This window comes from Colletotrichum lupini, chromosome 3 (genome assembly GCF_023278565.1).
Source record: "Colletotrichum lupini chromosome 3, complete sequence".
Taxonomy (NCBI): Eukaryota; Fungi; Ascomycota; class Sordariomycetes; order Glomerellales; family Glomerellaceae; genus Colletotrichum; species Colletotrichum lupini.
The window spans coordinates 7,205,168-7,225,178 of record NC_064676.1 but is presented as its reverse complement, the minus strand read 5'-3'; the positions used below and the strand labels follow the sequence as shown (position 1 = coordinate 7,225,178).

At 36.5% G+C, this 20,011-nt stretch overlaps 4 protein-coding genes across 4 annotated transcripts; 2 read left to right on the top strand and 2 right to left on the bottom strand.

The window, feature by feature from the left end:
• Nucleotides 1-4,187: 4,187 nt before the first annotated feature.
• CLUP02_06898 (uncharacterized protein) lies at nucleotides 4,188-4,668 on the top strand (the record flags this gene model as incomplete). Its single annotated transcript, XM_049285895.1, has 3 exons — nucleotides 4,188-4,249; nucleotides 4,277-4,547; nucleotides 4,612-4,668. The coding sequence occupies 3 exons, from the start codon at nucleotides 4,188-4,190 to the stop codon at nucleotides 4,666-4,668; spliced, it is 390 nt and encodes a 129-aa protein (XP_049143038.1).
• An 8,448-nt stretch (nucleotides 4,669-13,116) lies between these two features.
• CLUP02_06897 (uncharacterized protein) lies at nucleotides 13,117-13,299 on the bottom strand (the record flags this gene model as incomplete). The annotated part of the gene is made up of 1 exon (XM_049285894.1): nucleotides 13,117-13,299. The coding sequence occupies one exon, from the start codon at nucleotides 13,297-13,299 to the stop codon at nucleotides 13,117-13,119; it is 183 nt and encodes a 60-aa protein (XP_049143037.1).
• A 1,442-nt stretch (nucleotides 13,300-14,741) lies between these two features.
• On the top strand, nucleotides 14,742-15,764 carry CLUP02_06896 (uncharacterized protein; the record flags this gene model as incomplete). The annotated part of the gene is made up of 2 exons (XM_049285893.1): nucleotides 14,742-14,747; nucleotides 14,853-15,764. 2 exons carry the CDS (start codon nucleotides 14,742-14,744, stop codon nucleotides 15,762-15,764), a joined length of 918 nt encoding a protein of 305 aa, XP_049143036.1.
• Nucleotides 15,765-16,266: 502 nt separating this feature from the next.
• CLUP02_06895 (fungal specific transcription factor domain-containing protein) lies at nucleotides 16,267-19,938 on the bottom strand (the record flags this gene model as incomplete). Its single annotated transcript, XM_049285892.1, has 8 exons — nucleotides 16,267-16,428; nucleotides 16,491-16,587; nucleotides 16,627-17,338; nucleotides 17,392-17,570; nucleotides 17,627-17,812; nucleotides 17,854-18,687; nucleotides 18,742-19,179; nucleotides 19,235-19,938. 8 exons carry the CDS (start codon nucleotides 19,936-19,938, stop codon nucleotides 16,267-16,269), a joined length of 3,312 nt encoding a protein of 1,103 aa, XP_049143035.1.
• Nucleotides 19,939-20,011: the final 73 nt, after the last annotated feature.

The window sequence follows — 20,011 nt, the reverse complement described above, 5'->3', positions numbered from 1 at the left end:
TTTTATTTCTACGTCTATAGTATCCCTAAGCAACTTTTATAGTTACAATAGGAGATATTTAATATTACTAAACTTTTTTAATAAGCTTTAAAAGTTAACTTTAGTAAGTCGTAGTTTCTAAACTCCTCTAGAGCGCTCTAAGTAGGTCCTATAAACTACTCCTTTTACTACTTAATAAAGTGTTATATATCCTATACTACTTTCCTCTATAGCTTTCTATTAATTAGGTATAAAAGTAGAGAAAAAGCAGTCCTAGAAATAGTTATAGTAATCGCTATTTTTTATATTTAAATATAAGAATGTTACGAAAATGCTATTATTAAAGCGTTATAAAGGTCTACGGGCCCGGTTTAAACGTCTAGGACCTAACAGAGCTTTACTTAGTACTTAATAAGGTAGTTCTTATAAGCTCTGTTCTTATATAATAATAGAGGTTTATTATAAGGGTTCTTTACTAACGTCGACTTTAACGTTAAGAATTACTTTTTTACGATCGGTACCTCGTTTACTACGTACTCTAGCGTTTTATTAAGAGCCGTTAGGAATTAAAGGCTCGAGAACCTCCGTAATATATATAAGCGCTCGTAAGGAGGACTATAGATTGCGCAGAGCCGTTTATAACTTAGTTATTATATCCCCTTTTTTACCCCTACCCCTAAGCTCGTATAAGGGGGTTATTTTAGGGGTTAATAATAATAATAAGACTATATTAGCCTCTTTAGCCTTATTTACCGTACCCTAAAGTACGTCTATTAGTTACTTAGCGTCCTAAATAATTAAAAATCTAATAATAATACTATCCTCGACTATAAAGTTATCTTAAGTACTAGCATTTCCGAAGTCTAGATCTACTTCCCCGAGTGCTCGAATTAACTTATTATTAGTATTAAAGAGTTCTTATATTTCTTAGATTACTAGATTTACTTACTTACTTACGATAGCTTATTCCTCGTGTGCGGGATTATAAAAGACTTTTTTATTAAACTTAATATTCTTTATAATAAATACCTACTCGAGCGCGGGTACTTAGACCCTATATAAGTTATACGTTTTTAGTATATATCTAACTAAGTATCCTATATACCTATAGGGAAGTACTTTAAACTCTTTTTAACGTATACCCCTCTTACGATCTTTATAAAGAGGGTATGCTTAGTAACTATATACGTAGAGGCTACCGAGATACGGGGTAACTAGTTTAGAATCCCGTACTTAGTAACCCGTCTACTACTAGCGTTAATACCGCTTTTACTAGTTAATTTTTATTATAATAAGCAAATCTTTTTTATTAGCCTCCCGTGGGGTAATATTATAAATAAAGATTACTACTAGTATTATTTCGTCCTATAGATTCGTAAAGAGGTTCGTAAAAAGGCGCATTTTACGAGCTTTAATAATTACGAGTTAACTTGCTCTTTTAGCGTTACTTACGGGTTCTTTTATATATAAAAGTAGAAGTTCTATTCCGATTCCTAGCTCGCTATACTATATTTTATATACGCGTTTAACGTTTACGGTTAAGAGAGCGGTCTTATTATTATTTTTAAAGAAGTAAATTAGAGTCCCTTTTTAATAATAAATCGCTACCTCGAGGCTTTATAGTACGAAAAGCACTTCCTCTTCTATTTTTATCCTTAAAGGGAACCCCTTAAGCTACTTACTATATTCGTTAGAAACTATAAATATGTATTATTATTTACTAAGAAATAGTTCGAAGTAAAAGAGATCTTAGTATATACGGTACTATAGCCGTAAGGCTCTTTTTAAGGGTAGTCCTCTTAAGACTACTATCTTAGCTTTAGATAATATATATACTTTATATTTAACTTATAATAGAGGTTTAATATGCATACCTCAAGTCTTATATAATAATCGACGAAGAGTATTAGGTCCAAGATAACCTATTTTAAGGTACTAAAGGAGCGCGCTATTAGACCTCTTACGGGTACGTTAATATAAGTAACGGAATTTTCTATAGCTAACTAGTAGTATAATACTAGCTAAGCTCTATAGGATACGCTTAAGGTTTACGGAAGAAGGATAGGATTAGAGGAGCTTATATTTAAAAAAGACTAGATTATTTTTTTAGATAAGCTGCTTTTTAATAGTACTTTTATAAAGCGTTCCCTATTATAAAGTATAATCTAAACCGTAGTACTAAAGTGCGCTTCTATTTAGTAAAGTTTCTAAGACTATATTAATATAAAATCCCTTAACGTAAGCGACGTTCTAAAGCTTTAGATCGTAGGTTCCCTTTTTTTTAAGTCCGTTTAGGATGCCCTTTATAATACGAGTGCCGCGTGCGGTAATAAGTAATATAATAGTTTCTAATTTAACGTAGTCTTTATTACTTAATAATACGTAACTCTCGGGTTTAAGTAGGCTCTTATTATTAACTAGATATATTACTCTATAGCTATCTATTACTATATTCTAAAAAAGGGGGTAAGCGCTACTTATAGGGGTACTAAAGATTGCGTTTATTTCTAAGTCCTAACTCTTTATAAGTATAGCGACTACGTAGCCCTCGTCCTAGTTTATTAATAAGCTTATTATAAGTTAGTTAGAGGATCCTTTTAAAAACCTAAGTTTCTTAGGGGTTCTATTATTCCTTAGCTAACTAGCTTTTTTAAGCTTATCGTAGAGTAATTTCTACTTACTTAATTTAATAGCGGCGAGGACTTCTTTTATATAGCTCCTTAGTATTCGTATTAATAACCTACTAACGTTTCGGCCTATAAGTGCCTATTCTAATTTTTAATACGCCGTAGGGCGCTATAGGTATACGTAATTATAAGGGTATATAACGTTACCCTTATTATTTACGTCGTTAATTAAGTTAGAGCGTTTAGTAAAAGTAGAATAAGCCCCTCTTTAATTTAAAAGTCGTTTAGTATATACGTCTTAAGTTACTAAGCTAAATATATACGTAATCTCCTCGAGGGTCCTCGTGTACGTTCTAAAGGCTATTAATTCGCTAAAGGTCTTATATATATGTTAGCCCTATATAGGGTTAAGTTTAGACTTAACCGTAATTAAGAAGTTAAGTACGGCGATCTTTTTACTAATTTCCGGAATATCGTACGTTTTAGCTTAGAAATAAGCGGACTATTACTCTTTATATTAGCGTTAAGGGTTAATTCCGGTCCTTACTTTATTAAGGGCTTATTAGTATTCTTCTTAAACCGCATTCCTTACTACTAGTTCGGGGGGCGTAAATTCCTACTTTAGATATCTAACGATTCGCTATATACTAAACTTAGCGCCGTTCTTAGTAGCTTTTTAAAATACGTATTTATATAATATAGCGTTAACTAATTTTACTAACTACTAGGCGAGGACTTTAATATACGTATTAATAGTATTACGTTCGTAAGCTATAAGTTATTTATATTTAGCGTCGAGCTCCTATTGTTTTTAAATACTCTCGAGCGTATAGATCCTCTTTATGGGTGCGGTATAAGGATAGATTTATTTACGTAAAGTAAGTAGCATAGCTAGCTTTATAAAAAAAAACCTAGCTTAGTTCTATAAGTTACTCGTACTTAAAGAAGTTAAAAAGTTCGTATTAAGAGTTATGTTTAAAAGCTATTAGTAAAGGATTTCTTAGTTTTTTTAATTATTCTCGAACGCTTTATAACGGGCCTAGTAGGCTCGTAGTTCTTTTTTATTATAAGTCGTAACTAATTATCCGAATTTTAAGGGTAAAGTGAGCGCTATAGAGGGGTCGAGGAATGCGTCGGAATTTAGAGCGTCTAGGTTAATATACTTCTAGACCCCGACGCCCTTATTTATAACGTAAAGTGCGTTAAACTATTTAATTTAACTATTATAGCTAGTTAGTTTAGCTTAAGTTAAAGTAGGTATAAGTAAGTCGGTTATTTTAAAGAGATCGTAAGAATCGTATTAATAAGTACGTTATCGTAGTATAGGGTCTTAACTAAGAGCTAGGCTTATAATTATTACGAGTTATAATACGTAATAATAAGCATACGGAGTATAGTAAAAGTAGCTTAATTATTAAAATAAAAATAGACAAAAGGAGAAGGTCTATATATATAATATCTAAGATAGACACGTGATTTAGCACGTGACGGGCACTTTGTAAGGTGCGATTACTATCCCTATTACGTAACAGGTTGACACCGGGCGGATGGTAAGCTGGTCTTTGGTACGGACTGCGGACCATGCGGGCAGCGGAGATCATGGTAGAGCCGAACGAGTCGTGGGAACTGGGCAGTAGAGAAATGTGAGAGGGTAGTGAAATTTGATGAAGCCAAAAATGTCTGCTCTTTGGCTTGGCACTATGGGACCATTCCCCCGCAGAGATGGGCGCATCCCTGGCGACTATCCCTGGCTTGCAAGCCCAAAACACCAACGGGATGAAGTCCGGCTTCGGACGTCGTGGCCTCGGTGGATCTCCGCGAGTCGTTGCTCTGGTTCACGATGCAGCGGTACGACTGTATATGCGCTGCGGACAATTACCGGGAGTTTTCCCTTCTGCCTCTTGGCTCTGGAGTCTGGAGACCTTCAACCAGGGCTCTGGGGTGCACTACTCTTTTTCTTCGAGAACCCTTTTGGTGTTCTTTAACTCCGGTGCTCCTAGAATAGAGCCTACGAGAGTCAGAGGTTGACGACGGTGCGGAGACGCCAGAGAACGCCAAATAAGACTAAGACAGGAACGGCGATCGCCTTTAGGGGCTGGTAGGGCCGATCTTTGAATGATTGCGGAGATTATGTAACTCTAAACCCTACAAACAAGCTTATTGACAGCTACCCCTCGCGCGTACGGCATTGTACGGTATTGGGCTGCATGGTGGTCTCTCTCGAAGTGGACGAGACGAGTATGTGTTGATTGCTGGCGCTGAGGCGCATAGTCTTGGCTGCAAAATATCTTGTTTCGTTCATCCCAAGTCCCCCTTACTAGAGCAAATGTCACGAGTTATGGCACGCAGCAATGGGCATACGGAGTATAGTAAAAGTGGCTTAACTATTAAAATAAAAATAGATAAAAGGAAAAGGTCTATATATACGATATCTAAAATAAATACGTAATTTAGTACGTAATAGGTACTTTATAAAGTATAATTACTATCCCTATTACGTAATATACCCTCTAATTACTATTATTAAAGAGCTATTATACTTAAAATAGAATCTCTAAATACTCTTATAAAAGCCTAATTTAGTTAAATATAAATAAATAAAAAATAAGCGTAAGGGATATGCGTTTTTTAAACTACGTTTATTATAAATATATCCCTTTATTTAAAATAAATAGAATCCTAACTTAAAATAGCGTATATTCTACTACTTTTAGTATATAAATTATTAAAAATAAGGCTACTTAGCCGCTTTATATATATCTAAATTCTTATAGTATTACTTAGTTATTATTTTTTTTTAATCTTTCGTAATTACTATAAGTACCCCCGTTTATTACGCGCGAGTACCTATATTATTAAATCGTTTACTAATTTTATTCTAAATATAAATATTTAATATATTTAAAAATAATGATAAGTTTTGTATAATTTTTATAATACTTCTTATATACGTATTATATAGTTTATTAAGAGTTTAAATAAGTAATAATATTAACGAGCCCCTTTAAGTTATTACCCCCCCTTACGACCTCTTATTTACTTATTAAGGCCCGGCTATTAAGCTCTCTCTCTTTAGTTAAAAAGATATTAAAATTATTAATTAAGACGCTAAGAACTTTATTAAGTTTAAAGCTTTTTTTAATAATTATAATAAGGGTAATAATAAAGTAAATAATAATAATAAAAGCTTTAATAAGCTTTTACTTATCCCCCCCTTAGAATTTAAAAATAAAAATAAGACTAGTTTAAATAATAAACCCTTTAAAAAAAGCATATTATATATTTATTATTTTAAAAGTTTATATTTAATATTATTTTAAAATTTAAAAAATATAAGGCTAGCTCTTTTTAAAAAGGTAATAAGAAGTAAAAAAGAACGCTAAGAGGTTAAGGTACCCCTTATAATAAATATAGTTCTTTTTATTATTTTAGGCTTATTTAATATATACTTAGTCCTTAAAAAGCTTAAAAAAGAGGCTTTTAAAGAATAGGAGATTTAATATTTATTTTATTTTAAAATAGCTTTTTAATATATTAATACTAAGGATAGTAATCGTTATTTTATAAAAAGTAGTAGCTAGTATATATACTATTTTAATAGCTATTTAGCTAAAGGGTATATTAATATATTAGTCGTTTTATAATTAATAGCCTAGGCCCTTACTAAGGCTATTATAAGTAATACTCCCTTTTTTATACATATATTATCTTTTTTTATTATTAAAAAGCGCACTTTTAACTATAGTTTTAATAAAATATTACTAAGCTCCGTAATATTATTTATTAAATATATAAGAACTAAAGGATATATAAGAACTATATCGGCTTTTATATAAAAGACTTTTTTAATATATACCCCCGGTCCTCTTTTATATGTATTATGATTATTTATAACTAACCTCTTATTACGCTACTCGCTTTTATATTTTAAATCGTTAATTTAATAATTATTTTAACTCTTATACCCCCCGCTACCCTTATTATTCTTAGTTTTATAAACTTTAAAATACGTAAAACGCGTTTTTTAATACGTATACTAACCCTCTTTTTTAATAATATTATATTCTTAATAATTATATATTTTATAAACTAGGAGTTTATATAATAAATATAAGCCCGGGTCTTATTTTTATATATATATATTCTATAAAATAAAGTTATTTTAAGAATTTAGGTTTTTAAGCTATAAGAGGTTTTTATTTTATTTATTTTAAGCCTCTGGGCCGTACTCTAAGTTCTATTTATCGTTTATTTTTAAGTATTAAGTTTTTCTAAGTATAGCTTAAATTAATTATTTTTAACTATTTTAGCTATTTATAATAGCTTTTTACGTATTATAGAGGTTAAGAAATATATAAAAATATTCGAACTTAGCTCGTAAAAAGTTTTTAATAAGTTTATTTATTAATATATTTTTTATTAATATATAAGTAACCTCGAAGTTATTTTTAGTATACTCTTATTTTAGCTATATATTCTATATATTAATATAATAAAATTAAGTAGCTATTCTTTCTCCTTTCCCTATAACGAGTTAAATCGTTTATTAATTATTATAATTAATTAATTATACTTTTCTTAGGTTAAGGGTAATATCCTTAAAAAAGCACTTTAGAGCTATAGTTTTTTTTATAATTTCCTTAAGATAAAGAAGCTTAGCCTTAGTAATTAACGTCGTAATTATTACTTAGCGTACTAATTTTTATTAAATTAAGTTACTAAAAAAGAATATTATATATTTTTAAAATAATCGTTATATTACTGTATTATTTACGAAATTAGTATTTTTAGCTAGAAGTAATAATTACGTACTTAGTATATTACCGTAATAAAGCATAAGATATTTTGTTATATAGAGATATTAAATATAGTAATCAATTATTTTAATATAAATTATACTTAGGTTAGTTAAGAACTATAATAATTATAAGTAAATAAAGGCGACGTCTAGTCTAATTATAATAATTATATAAAATATACTCCTAACCTTTTCTTAATGACTCTTTATTTCCTTTTTTATTACTTACCCCTCGTTTAGTTTAAACTTTTTTTAAAAAAGAGGGGTAGCTAGATATAATAAATTTATAAAGTTAAAGCGCTTAGTAACTTATTTAATATATATATTATAAATAAAATAAACTTTATAAGTAGTACGGTTTCGTAAAATTTATATTTTAAAGAAGTAATTAACTAGTTTATTTTCTTTAAAGTTAATATATTTTTTTATATTATTAATAATCCCTTAAGCTACTTTTCGGTCGTTTTAATAATATAGAATAATAAAGTCGTTAATATAAAATATTAATATTACTTTTTTATTTACGGTTTAATAAATATAGATCTCTTCGTAATTATATATTATATTTATATTATAAAGTATAGAAGTAAAGTTTAAAACTAGAGAATTAGCGAGTCTTAGAGGCTATATAGAGCGCGTTAAAGCTTATTTATTTTATTAATAACTTTATATCCCTCTAAGAGTTTAATAATTACTAGCTTATTATTTTTAAGAAGCGCGTTAAAGAATACGTTAATAATATTATATTAGTCTATTTTAAGGTTAAATTAGGTAGTTATTATTATTATAAGCCTAAAGGCCTTTATAATAAGCGTTAAAATATACGTATTTTATAAGGGGTTAAGTAGTTATATATCCCCCTTTATATATATACGTATTTTTACCTTACTAACCTCGTTATTAACGTCGTATTTATATATATATACTTATTTTAATAAAAATAGGATCCCTTATTTAAAATTATAATCAATCTCTTTTTATATACTAATATCCCTTAGCTTTTTTATTTTTTTATTTATAATATCCCTAAGTAGTTTTTATAATTATAATAGGAGATATTTAATATTACTAAACTTTTTTAATAAGCTTTAGAAATTAATTTTAGTAAGTCGTAGTTTTTAAATTCCTTCGGAGTGCTCTAAGTAGGTCCTATAAACTACTCCTTTTATTACTTAATAAAGTATTATATATCCTATACTATTTTTTTATAGCTTTTTACTAATTAAGTATAAAAGTAGAGAAAAAGTAGTCCTAGAAATAGTTATAATAATTATTATTTTTTATATTTAAATATAAGAGCGTTATAAAAATATTATTATTAAAGCGTTATAAAGGTCTATAGGCCCGGTTTAAATATCTAAGACCTAATAAAGCTTTATTTAGTACTTAATAAAGTAGTTTTTATAAGCTCAATTTTTATATAATAATAGAGGTTTATTATAAGGGTTCTTTATTAATATTAACTTTAGTATTAAGAATTACTTCTTTATAATTAATACCTCGTTTATTACGTATTTTAGCGTTTTATTAAAAGCTATTAAAAATTAAAAGCTTAAGAACTTTTATAATATATATAAGCGCTTATAAAGAGGACTATAAACTACGTAAAGCTATTTATAACCCGGTTATTATATCCCCTTTTTTATTTTTATTCTTGAGCTTACGTAAGGGGGTTATTTTAGGGGTTAGTAATAATAATAAGATTATATTAACCTCTTTAGCCTTATTTATTATACCCTAGAGTATATTTATTAATTACTTAGCGTCCTAAATAATTAAAAATTTAATAATAATACTATCCTTAACTATAGAGTTATTTTAAATATTAGTATTTCTAAAGTCTAGATCTACTTCCCTAAGTACTCGAACTAACTTATTATTAGTATTAAAGAGTTTTTATATTTTTTAAATTATTAAATTTACTTACTTACTTACGATAGTTTATTCTTTATATATAGGATTATAAAAGACTTTTTTATTAAACTTAATACTTTTTATAATAAATACTTACTTAAGCGCGGGTACTTAGACCTTATATAAGTTATACGTTTTTAGTATATATTTAATTAAGTATTTTATATACCTATAGGGAAGTATTTTAAACTCTTTTTAACGTATACCCCTTTTACGATCTTTATAAAAAGGGTATACTTAATAACTATATACGTAAAAGTTACTAAGATATAGGGTAATTAGTTTAAAATTCTATACTTAATAACTTATTTATTATTAGCGTTAATACCGTTTTTATTAGTTAATTTTTATTATAATAAGCGAATTTTTTTTATTAGCCTCCTATAGGGTAATGTTATAAATAAAAATTACTATTAGTACTATTTCGTCCTATAAATTTATAAGGAGGTTTATAAAAAGGTATATTTTACGAGTTTTAATAATTATAAGTTAACTTATTTTTTTAACGTTACTTATAGGTTTTTATATATATAAAAGTAGAAGTTCTATTCCGATTCTTAGCTTATTATATTACGTTTTATATACGTATTTAACGTTTATAGTTAAGAGAGCGGTTTTATTATTATTTTTAAAAAAGTAAATTAAAGTTCCTTTTTAATAACGAATCGTTACTTCGAGGCTTTATAATACGAAAAGTACTTCCTCTTCTATTTTAGTCCTTAAAGAGAACTTCCTAAGCTACTTATTATATTTATTAAAAACTATAAATATATATTATTATTTATTAAAAAATAGTTCGAAGTAAAAAAGATCTTAGTATATATAGTATTATAGCCGTAAGGCTCTTTTTAAAAGTAGTCCTTTTAAAATTACTATTTTAATTTTAAATAATATATATATTTTATATTTAACTTATAATAGAGGTTTAATATATATACCTCGAGTCTTATACAGTAATTAATAAAGAGTATTAAATCCGAAATAACTTATTTTAAAGTATTAAAAGAGCGCGCTATTAAACCTTTTATAAATACGTTAATATAAGTAACGGAATGTTTTATAATTAATTAATAATATAATACTAACTAAGCTCTATAAAATATACTTAAGGTTTATAAAAAAAGGATAGGATTAGAGGAGCTTATATTTAAAAAAGACTAGATTATTTTTTTAAATAAGCTATTTTTTAATAATACTCTTATAAAACGTTCCTTATTATAAAGTATAATTTAGACCGTAATATTAAAGTACGTTTTTATTTAGTAGAGTTTCTAAGACTATATTAATATAAAATCCCTTAATATAAGTAACGTTCTAGAGCTTTAAATTATAAGTTCCCTTTTCCTTAAGTCCGTTTAAAATACTTTTTATAATACGAGTACTATATATAATAATAAGTAGTATAGTAATTCTTAATTTAACGTAGTTTTTATTACTTAATAATACGTAACTCTTAGGTTTAAATAAGCTCTTATTATTAATTAAATATATTATTTTATAGTTATTTATTACTATACTCTGAAAAAAGGGGTAAGCGCTACTTATAGGGGTACTAAAAATTACGTTTATTTCTAAGTCCTAACTCTTTATAAATATAATAATTATATAGCCCTCGTTTTAGTTTATTAATAAACTTATTATAAATTAATCAGAGGATCCTCTTAAAAACCTAGGTTTCTTAGGGGTTTTATTATTCCTTAACTAATTAGTTTTTTTAAGCTTATTATAAAGTAATTTCTACTTATTTAATTTAATAATAGCGAGGACTTCTTTTATATAGCTCTTTAGTATTTATATTAATAACTTATTAGCGTTTTAGTTTATAAATACTTATTTTAATTTTTAATATATTATAAGGTACTATAGGTATACGTAATTATAAAGGTATATAACGTTACCCTTATTATTTATATCGTTAACTAAGTTAGAGCGTTTAATAAAAATAAAGTAAGCCCCTCTTTAACTTAAAAATCGTTTAATATATACGTCCTAGGTTACTAAGCTAAATATATATATAATCTCTTTAAGGGCCCTCGTATACGTTTTAAAAACTATTAATTTACTAAAAGTCTTATATATATATTAGCCCTATATAGGGTTAAGTCTAGATTTAATTATAATTAAGAAGTTAAATACGGTAATCTCTTTATTAATTTTTAAAATATTATATATTTTAGCTCGGAAGTAAGTAGACTATTACTCCTTATATTAGTATTAAAAGTTAATTCTAGTCCTCGCTTTATCAAGGGCTTATTAATACTCCTCTCGAACCGCATTTTTTATTACTAATTCGGGGGGCGTAAATTCCTATTTTAAATATTTAATAATTCGCTATATACTAAACTTAGCGCCGTTCTTAGTTGCTTTTTAAAATACGTATTTATATAATATGGCGTTAATTAGTTTTATTAATTACTGAGTAATAACTTTAATATATATATTAATAATATTACGTTTATAAGCTATAAGTTACTCGTATTTAGTATTAAGCTCTTATTATTTTTAAATATTTTTAAGTATATAGATCCTTTTTATAAGTATAGTATAAGAATAGATTTATTTACGTAAAATAAATAGTATAATTAGCTTTATAAAAAGAAACCTAGCTTAGTTTTATAAGTTATTTATACTTAAGGAAGTTAAAAAGTTTATATTAAGAATTATATTTAAAAGTTATTAGTAAAGGATTTTTTAGTTTTTTTAGTTATTTTTAAACGTCTTATAATAGGCTTAATAAGTTCGTAATTTTTTTTTATTACGGGTTATAACTAATCGTCCGAATTTTAAAAGTAAAGTAAGTATTATAAAGGGGTCGAGGAATACGTTAAAATTTAGAGCGTTTAAATTAACGTACTTCTAAACCCTAACGCCCTTATTTATAGCGTAAAGTATATTAAACTATTTAATTTAATTATCGTAATTAGTTAATTTAGTTTAGGCTAAAGTAAGTATAAGTAAGTTAGTTATTTTAAAAAAATTATAAAAATCGTATTAATAAGTACGTTATTATAATATAAGGTCTTAATTAAGAGCTAGGCTTATAATTATTATAAGTTATAATATATAATAATAAGTATACGGAGTATAATAAAAGTAGTTTAATTATTAAAGTAGAAATAGATAAAAGGAAAAGGTCTATATATATGATATTTAAGATAGATACGTGATTTAGCACGTGACGGGCACTTTGTGAGGTGCGATTACTGTCCCTGTTACGTGATAGCAAAACTCTGTTCAACTTGACACACGACAGACGTAGGCTGGACAACGCCATCGCAACTACGGATGTTGACGGTCATACACATGGGATGCAAGGCAGCGAGAGATTGGGCGTGTGCGGGCCCGACAAAGCGGTCGTCTACTGTCCGTAGACAGTTGGGTCGTTTGAAATTTGAGCTTGTTTGGTGAGATTTCCCGAGTGTATGAGGTCTTTTTTTGGGACGAAAAAGGGCCGAGGGAAGAGTGCCGGAGGGAGACCGTTACATGACTCTGCTGTCGATGGTGGACCGTTTCGCCGGCCTGTGCTTGGCTTGGCGTGCCAATTTTGCCCAGCCGAGTTGTTGACTCGATCTCCGAGTCTCAGCGGCGATTTGCAAGAGCACTTGACGGCCGAAGACAGAAATCTCTGTTCGGCCGAGGGCTGGACCACATGATAAACATAAGAGAGCTTGTTCACGATACAAGCTGTAGGAAGAAACGAACGTCAAAAAGTCCAAAGCTGTCCTGGAACAGGCACGTTAGCGAATCCTTGGCCTGAGTACAAAGGATGGAAACTTCTCATCGTGGGGTGCGGCTCTCCTAGTCAAGATTCAGCCGGGAATCGGTTGTCTTGGGTCTACCCGTCTCGGCGATGGCTTGATGCACGCCAAGATGATCTCCGGCAGGAATGTCCCTTGACAATTGGATCAGCTCTGTCAGAACACCTGAGCCGGTTTCCCGGGCTTGAGGCATTGTAACGTCGCCACGTGAAGCTAGCTTCATTAGCTATTGGCTAAGCCAGCCCAAGGTATCATTTACAAACAACAGCAGGCACGTGGGAGTCTGGCATTTCATTACGGTCACGAAGTAAGATAATGTTGGCTGGATCCACCTCGGAAGGTAGTTGAGGAAAACAAAGCGCTTATTTGGCAACCTGACTATCCCCGGAGACTGCCAATGCATGAACATCAGACGTGGCACGGGCAAGAGCAATCTGCATCTCGCCAAAGATGCTCCTTCCCATTTGAAATAAAGAAATGTCCTCTGTGGACAGTCGTAACTAAGGCCACCCCAGGCTTTGCGGATTGTGAGGCTGTTAGTGGCGTCGTTCTCGGGCCGAAGGCCACCGGCTCGGAATAATTTTGGGACATACGGATTGCTTTATTTCTACGCCTCAATCAAGGTCAAAGAGCACCTGGTTGGAGTTGAGGTACTTCCGTCAGCTGTAAGCCATGTCTGTGGTGTTGATGATGGTACCTTAGCTCGTGTTGCTCAGCAACTACCTTACTTTGCCTCATGGCATGAGACTCAAGTACGACCAACCCGCAACTACAACTGGACATGTCTATACGTAAACCATGAACTAGAGGAGGAAACACAAGTCTCAAGAACTAGTTATTCGAGTTTTTGGATCTAATTAACTACGTAATTTCTCTGTGATGTTCCCTTGGCCCTCTCCTTGCCCCATGGTTGACCCGTTGAGGCAGCCTTGTTCAGACAGTCCGACCTGGGCGCTTGTCCAGCCAGGCAAGACCAAAGCTACATCGCGTTACTCTTGATAAAAATGAGTAAACATCCGAGAGATCCCCAGAAGCATCAGAAAAGATCCACCAATGCCAGATAAGCGAGAGATCAATTCGAGGCAGGTGGAGGGCGAGGGGCGGTGGTGATACTTTACTCACATGGCCTTGTTTGAGGACACACGTGATATATCGAACAATAGACCAACCACAGGTTCTCAACAATTAGTGACTAAGATGATGGCAAGGCTAGCGTGCTTTGTGAGGCCATTCAGAGGTGGTTGCCAGCCTCACCCCCAATATTCCACCCGGTCACGTGTGCCCCTGAATAACCTCACCTTCTCGATCCCTCCATGCGTATTCCATCTCACCACCGACTCACATACTTCAGATCGCTCCTGCCTCGTTCTTTCTTTCTTCTTCTTGCCTGAATAGAAAGGATCACAAAAGCTAGCCCTACCCACGGAAAATCTCTTGCCCTGCCCACCCACTGCCTTTCGACCGCCCACCTCTTCCACTCAGTCCTTTCTCGCTCATCCTCACACTCCCACTTTCTTCTCTTTTTCTCACACAAACCACACACTTTCTTCTTCACAAACAACTTTCACACTCACATTCACAAGCAAACAACAAAGCAATCCATCACTTCCAACCAACAAATCATCACCAACCAAGAATTCCAATTCTTCACTCATCTCAGTCACGATGAAGGTTCGTTTGTGATCTTTTTCCGCTTGTTCCCGTGCCTCGTATCCCTCCTCCTCCCCCCAAAAGAAATATTGGCGTTCTGAAAACTCACAAATATTCCGCTTCCAGTCCTACGTTGCCATCACCGCCGCTGGCGCCATCATCGGTGCTGCCGTCAACGGTATGCCCGTTCTGGACAACCAGGCTGCTGTCAACGGCCTTGGCGCTCAGATTCCCGCTCAGGCTGGCATCGCTGGCTTCAAGCACAACATTCGCAAGGATCTTGGCTTCAACGCTTCCAAGCCCATCATGAGCATCAGCTCCGAGGCCTTGGTCGTTCACCAGACCACCACCATGGCCGACCACAAGCAGCCCATGGCTACTGAGGTCAATAAGTGCACCACTTTCCCGATCAGCGAGCCCGCTCTTGGACTCACTGGCATCATGGAGATGTGTGCTCCCATGAAGACGACTCTCAACATGGACATTGGAACCAAGACCACTCTCGAGCAGGTCAACGCTCCCATTGTCACCGCTCCTCACATTACCTCCGCTCTCTCCATCGAGATTGCCACCGCTGCTCCTGTCGAGCAGTCTACCACCATGGAGATCCACGAGCGCGTCTCCAGCTGGTGCGTCACCGCGACTAGAACCGATGGCTCCAAGCCCTACATCTGCACCGCTGGTGTGGATAATTACCCTCGTCCCCCTGGCACTGCCACCTTCATCTACACTCCCTTCTCTGGTCCTACCCCCACCACCCCCTCCTTCTTCCTCACTACCTTCAGCGAGGATCCTGCGATGCCCTCGATCGCTCCCGACTACACTCCCTTCGCTACTCCTACCACTTCGGAGCCCAGCTTCTTCCTCACTACCTTCAGCGAGGATCCCGAGATGATCGCCGCTGCTTCTACCTCGACTCCTCTTGCCACCTCGTCCACTGAGTATAGCATCATCGGCGCCCCGATTGTTACTCGTGCCACCACTGTCGAGCCCGTCATCACCGAGACTCAGACTGTCTTCGTTACGGCCTCAGCTTAGGTCTCATGACACCTCTACACTCCTGTGATCTCAGCATCTTGAGAAGTTTGGGAAGGAACCTGGATCGGTGGATTTTGGGCATACTTGTGGAGGATTCATTTTCATTCATGGGAACACTTGGGAATCAAGACGGACTGGGTTTGAGAACAGGCATCAAGGAGGATTCAGGTCTATGGGTCATTCATTCTTCATTGTGATTCAGCTTCGACGAGCATCAGGTTTTCGCTCGTCGTTGGCAGCTAAAGGCTGCTCATCCGGTGTGACAAAGAATACACTGGCATTACAAACAATCGTCTTTCTCATTCTCTTTGTCAATTTGTGTGACCTGTGATGTCTTTCTGTCTGGGCTTTTTGTTTACCTCTACCACCTACACCGCCCTAAAGGCTCCATGGTAATGAATTCCTTGAGGGAAGTCACGATGATCCCTTTGGTATTTTCTCTTTTCTTATTTTTGATTTAGTGCTTCAAATGTGTGCCATTGCAGGAGACCTCGTCATTTCTTTAAATTTCCCTTGGCTTCAATCCCCTCAGTGTCTTCAAGGTCGACGATGTGCTCAACACCTGCCTCAACAGCTCTGGGTAGTCCCACCCCAGCGCCTCAGCTGCCAGAAGCGTCAGACTCGCCTGGTCATCCCGCCCAGGCCGTCCAGGGCCGGTCATGTTCTACATTGATGGCTTGTTAACAGTCTTTCGAATGACATGCATAATCGCAGAGACAAGCTTACCGGCTTCATGTTTACGTCGAATAGAGCAAAGTCGGATCCAGGCTTCTCAGAAAATCGTCGCACATCGATACGAATGGGGGCTGCTACGCCCAGTGCCCTCGCTACTGCCTCTCACTCCCTCGCGATCCGTCCATACGCAGGGTCCTCCTCCTCCTTTGCCGTTATCACTCTCGAGTTGGCAGTGACCGCTACCACGCCGTTGTAGGGGGCGATCCCGTCTTGATGATTGAAGCGTGTGACGATGGGCAAGGACCAGTAGTCTTTTTTCTCCCCATTCGGCGGCATCACGGTTATGGTGGCTTCTTCGCCAGAGAGGTATTCCTCCAGCATGATGCTCGGCGACTCTTGGAAGAGGACTTTGGTGTGGGCAGTGAGATCCTCGAGATTTTGGCAGACTCGAACGCCGTGACTTCCCCGTCCGCGAATGGGTTTTGCGACGATCGGGAACGGCAATTGGAGCTGCTTAATCTTTGTTGCTACTGCTGGGTCGGAGTGGATTGTCCAGGAGCGAGGCATCGTAAAGCCACCGATGCGGCGAAGCAAATCATTCACATATTCCTTGTCATCGTACTTTTCAACAACAAGAGGCCCATGCCCGACCGCTTTGAGTGTATCCTGGACACTCCCGAGGGACGTGGAAGTTTGTAGTGGGTGAGATGCGAATAAGATTGTGTTGGCCCAGAGATGAGTTGCTCCCTTCTTGATAGCGTCTAGAATCCCCTCTTCGGTATCCGGAAAGCACCACTCGGTATCTTTCTCTGGCGAGGGCGTCGAAACTGGAGTAACCGCATTGAAAGACTTGCTGCCTTGGAGGTTGAAGGCGATATCGGCTCCTGAGTCGCGGTATCCTAAGATTTGTTAGTTGAAGTTGGGGCAAGCATGTTTACGAGATAAGACTGACCACCAGGCTTCATCGGCTTGCGCACCCCATTGATGATAGGAGGATCTATGGCTTGGTAGAGCACAGCGACTCTTTTCGACTCCATGTTATGTGAGTCTATCGATGAGTTCCGGGGTGAGGTGATGGCAAACAGCCTACGAGAGTTGGCGTTGAGGGTGCGGGGTAAATGAGTCGCGATCCTGGTTGGAAATCTAACTCTCAAGGGCCTGCCAACCGCGTTCATCATTCAAAGTACTGGGTCGCCTCTCTCAGCGCGGTATTTGATATGCTGAAGTTGATGTACAATGGGATTGGGGCTCTTGCCAGTGTTAGGTGTTGATGATGTGAAGTTGTGGACGGAGTAGTCCGTCGGATTAGTCCGTCCGCATTATTTCCGTCCGGAAGTCGGCATTGCCAATATGGGGTCTGGCGACGCAGCAGACTGCCATTGAAGATCACCCGATCATCTATTACTGGCCAAACATATCCCATAGACTAGGGAAGAGCTCATCAATGTCAGGCACGCTTGTCGACACGAACTCTTGAAGCTCGGGCATATCGACTGGCTGCTCGGAGAATTCTGCGCTCGATGTGGACGTAGCTAGCTTCTCAATGACCTCGGAATACTGCGCAATGCACAAGTCTCCCACGTCCCAGGCTTTTTGGCGATGAATTTGCAGCGCATTGATGAGATCGCGTGCCAGCTTCAGCGACATACTTTGCGCCAGTCCGCTGACGGTGTTCTCTGTTTCTAAAGCGCAGCGGAGGAGGAACTTGGTGGTGGACGTGAATGCAAAGGTGAGAAGCGGGAGCCAGTAGTCGCCAAGCTGAGGATCTTTAAGTTCTTGAACCAGAAGCACAATCTCCTCGGCCGCCCGTCGTACTTCAAGATAGCAACGCATGGGGATCGAAGACGTGTGGTCGGCGTTGGCTGCCTTCTCGGCGTCGAGTTCCCACTTCCGAAGCAATAGCCTGATGTAGAGATACGCGAGACGTAGGTTCGCTGAACCTGGTATGTCGAGACTCTCGCCCCCGCGGATGATCCTCCGCCTTATGTTGTTGTCCAGTGAGTCTTCCCACTGCGTGAGCGAGACCTCCAGGTCCCAAGGACCGGTAGTTGAGGTCTTTTCTAGGTCATATATGCGCTCCAAATATCTGTCGAGGAAACGGGACAGAGCGACGAATGCCAAGTATACAGACGTTGCCTCGTGGTCGACAGGATTCGGTGCCGAGCCGCATAGCTGCTCTACCGTAGGAAGAGCGACATCGTGCTGGCCGCTCCTGAGCTGCGGCGGCGTGCCGTACGCCAGACTCGACCTGGGTAATCGTTAGCCAAAGCGAATTGCTCCTTTGCGTTGTGCTTGCACATACCACTTATCATACACAAAGATGGCCCACCAGATCTTCGTTCGCAGGAGCTTCTCGGCTTCTGGAATATCCCAATCGGAAGAGTCTCTGTTTAAGCCGAGTGAGTGAGCTAGAGAGATAGCGGAACCAAGCTGAAGGCCGTTGCCGATAATCGAAGTCAATGGCCGACCGGCGATATTGAGAAGGATGGCTAGCAAAGTCGAGATGCCTAGGGAAAGGTGCATTTCCGAGTAAAGGGCATCGTTGGCCTGATTCCAAATAAACCTGGTATCGGGCCGGTGTTGAGTGACGAGTTCAGGGGACTGCGCCCAGTAGGTCATTGTATGCGCATAGAGTGAGGCCAATAAGGCCGGCGATATGTGCCTCCTGTCCTCGGCGAACCGTTTCTCAAAGGACTGTCTATCCAACAAGGGGAAACAACGGTTGGGCTTTTCAAAGAAGCTAGGAATGCAAGTCAGGTCGCGACACGCATCAGTAGAAGCTGACTGCGACTTACAGCTGGACAACATCGGGTAGCATTGGCTCAAGAAGTTTCTCAATCATCTGGCATTTCAAGAAGGCCGGGTTGCGGTCGTCAGGAAGACCGATAGGCTGCTTCCTCACCGTGGTAAAGACAACGGGTTTCCTTGAGCCACCTCCGTGCTCTTGCCGTGGGCTCGTCACCGATATCCTACCCCGGTTCAAAACAGACGAATCATTAGACAAGTACGTGGACAAGACTTGAGTATCTTCAATGTCTGCTGGTCCTACAATATGTGCCTCATCCTCGCCGCCATCGCCAATGGGCTCAGGGTACCGCTTGTTCTGGGGTGAGAATATGGGAGGATGGCCATCTGAGGACTTTGACACACGCCGGTCTGCCTCGGCCAACGTAAGCTGGTTCGTCTGGTCATTGTACTGAGGCTCCGAGGAGAACGTCGGAGCCAGGGGCTGAGGTGGCGGGGACGGGCGGTGGCCCAGGTCCTTTGATGTACGGGCTTGGGCATTTCTCCAAGCAGACTTCGGCCGCGGCGAAGCTCCACCAGGAGCCGGTGGGAACTCGCATTGTGTTCCGTGAGCTCGGCAAGTCAAGCATGTTCCTCCATTTTTGTCGACATTACACCGGGACTTGCGCTTCCGGCAGGCCAGGCAGGCCGGGCGAAGGTGGGAGCGGTAGGGGCGCTCCGAGGGCAAGGAGCCGCTGTCAGCCTCGGACGCCATAGTTCTGATGTTCGAGGTGTCTCTCTGGTAATATCGAGGCAAAGTCGTTGCATAGTCTGCCGAATTGGCCGTG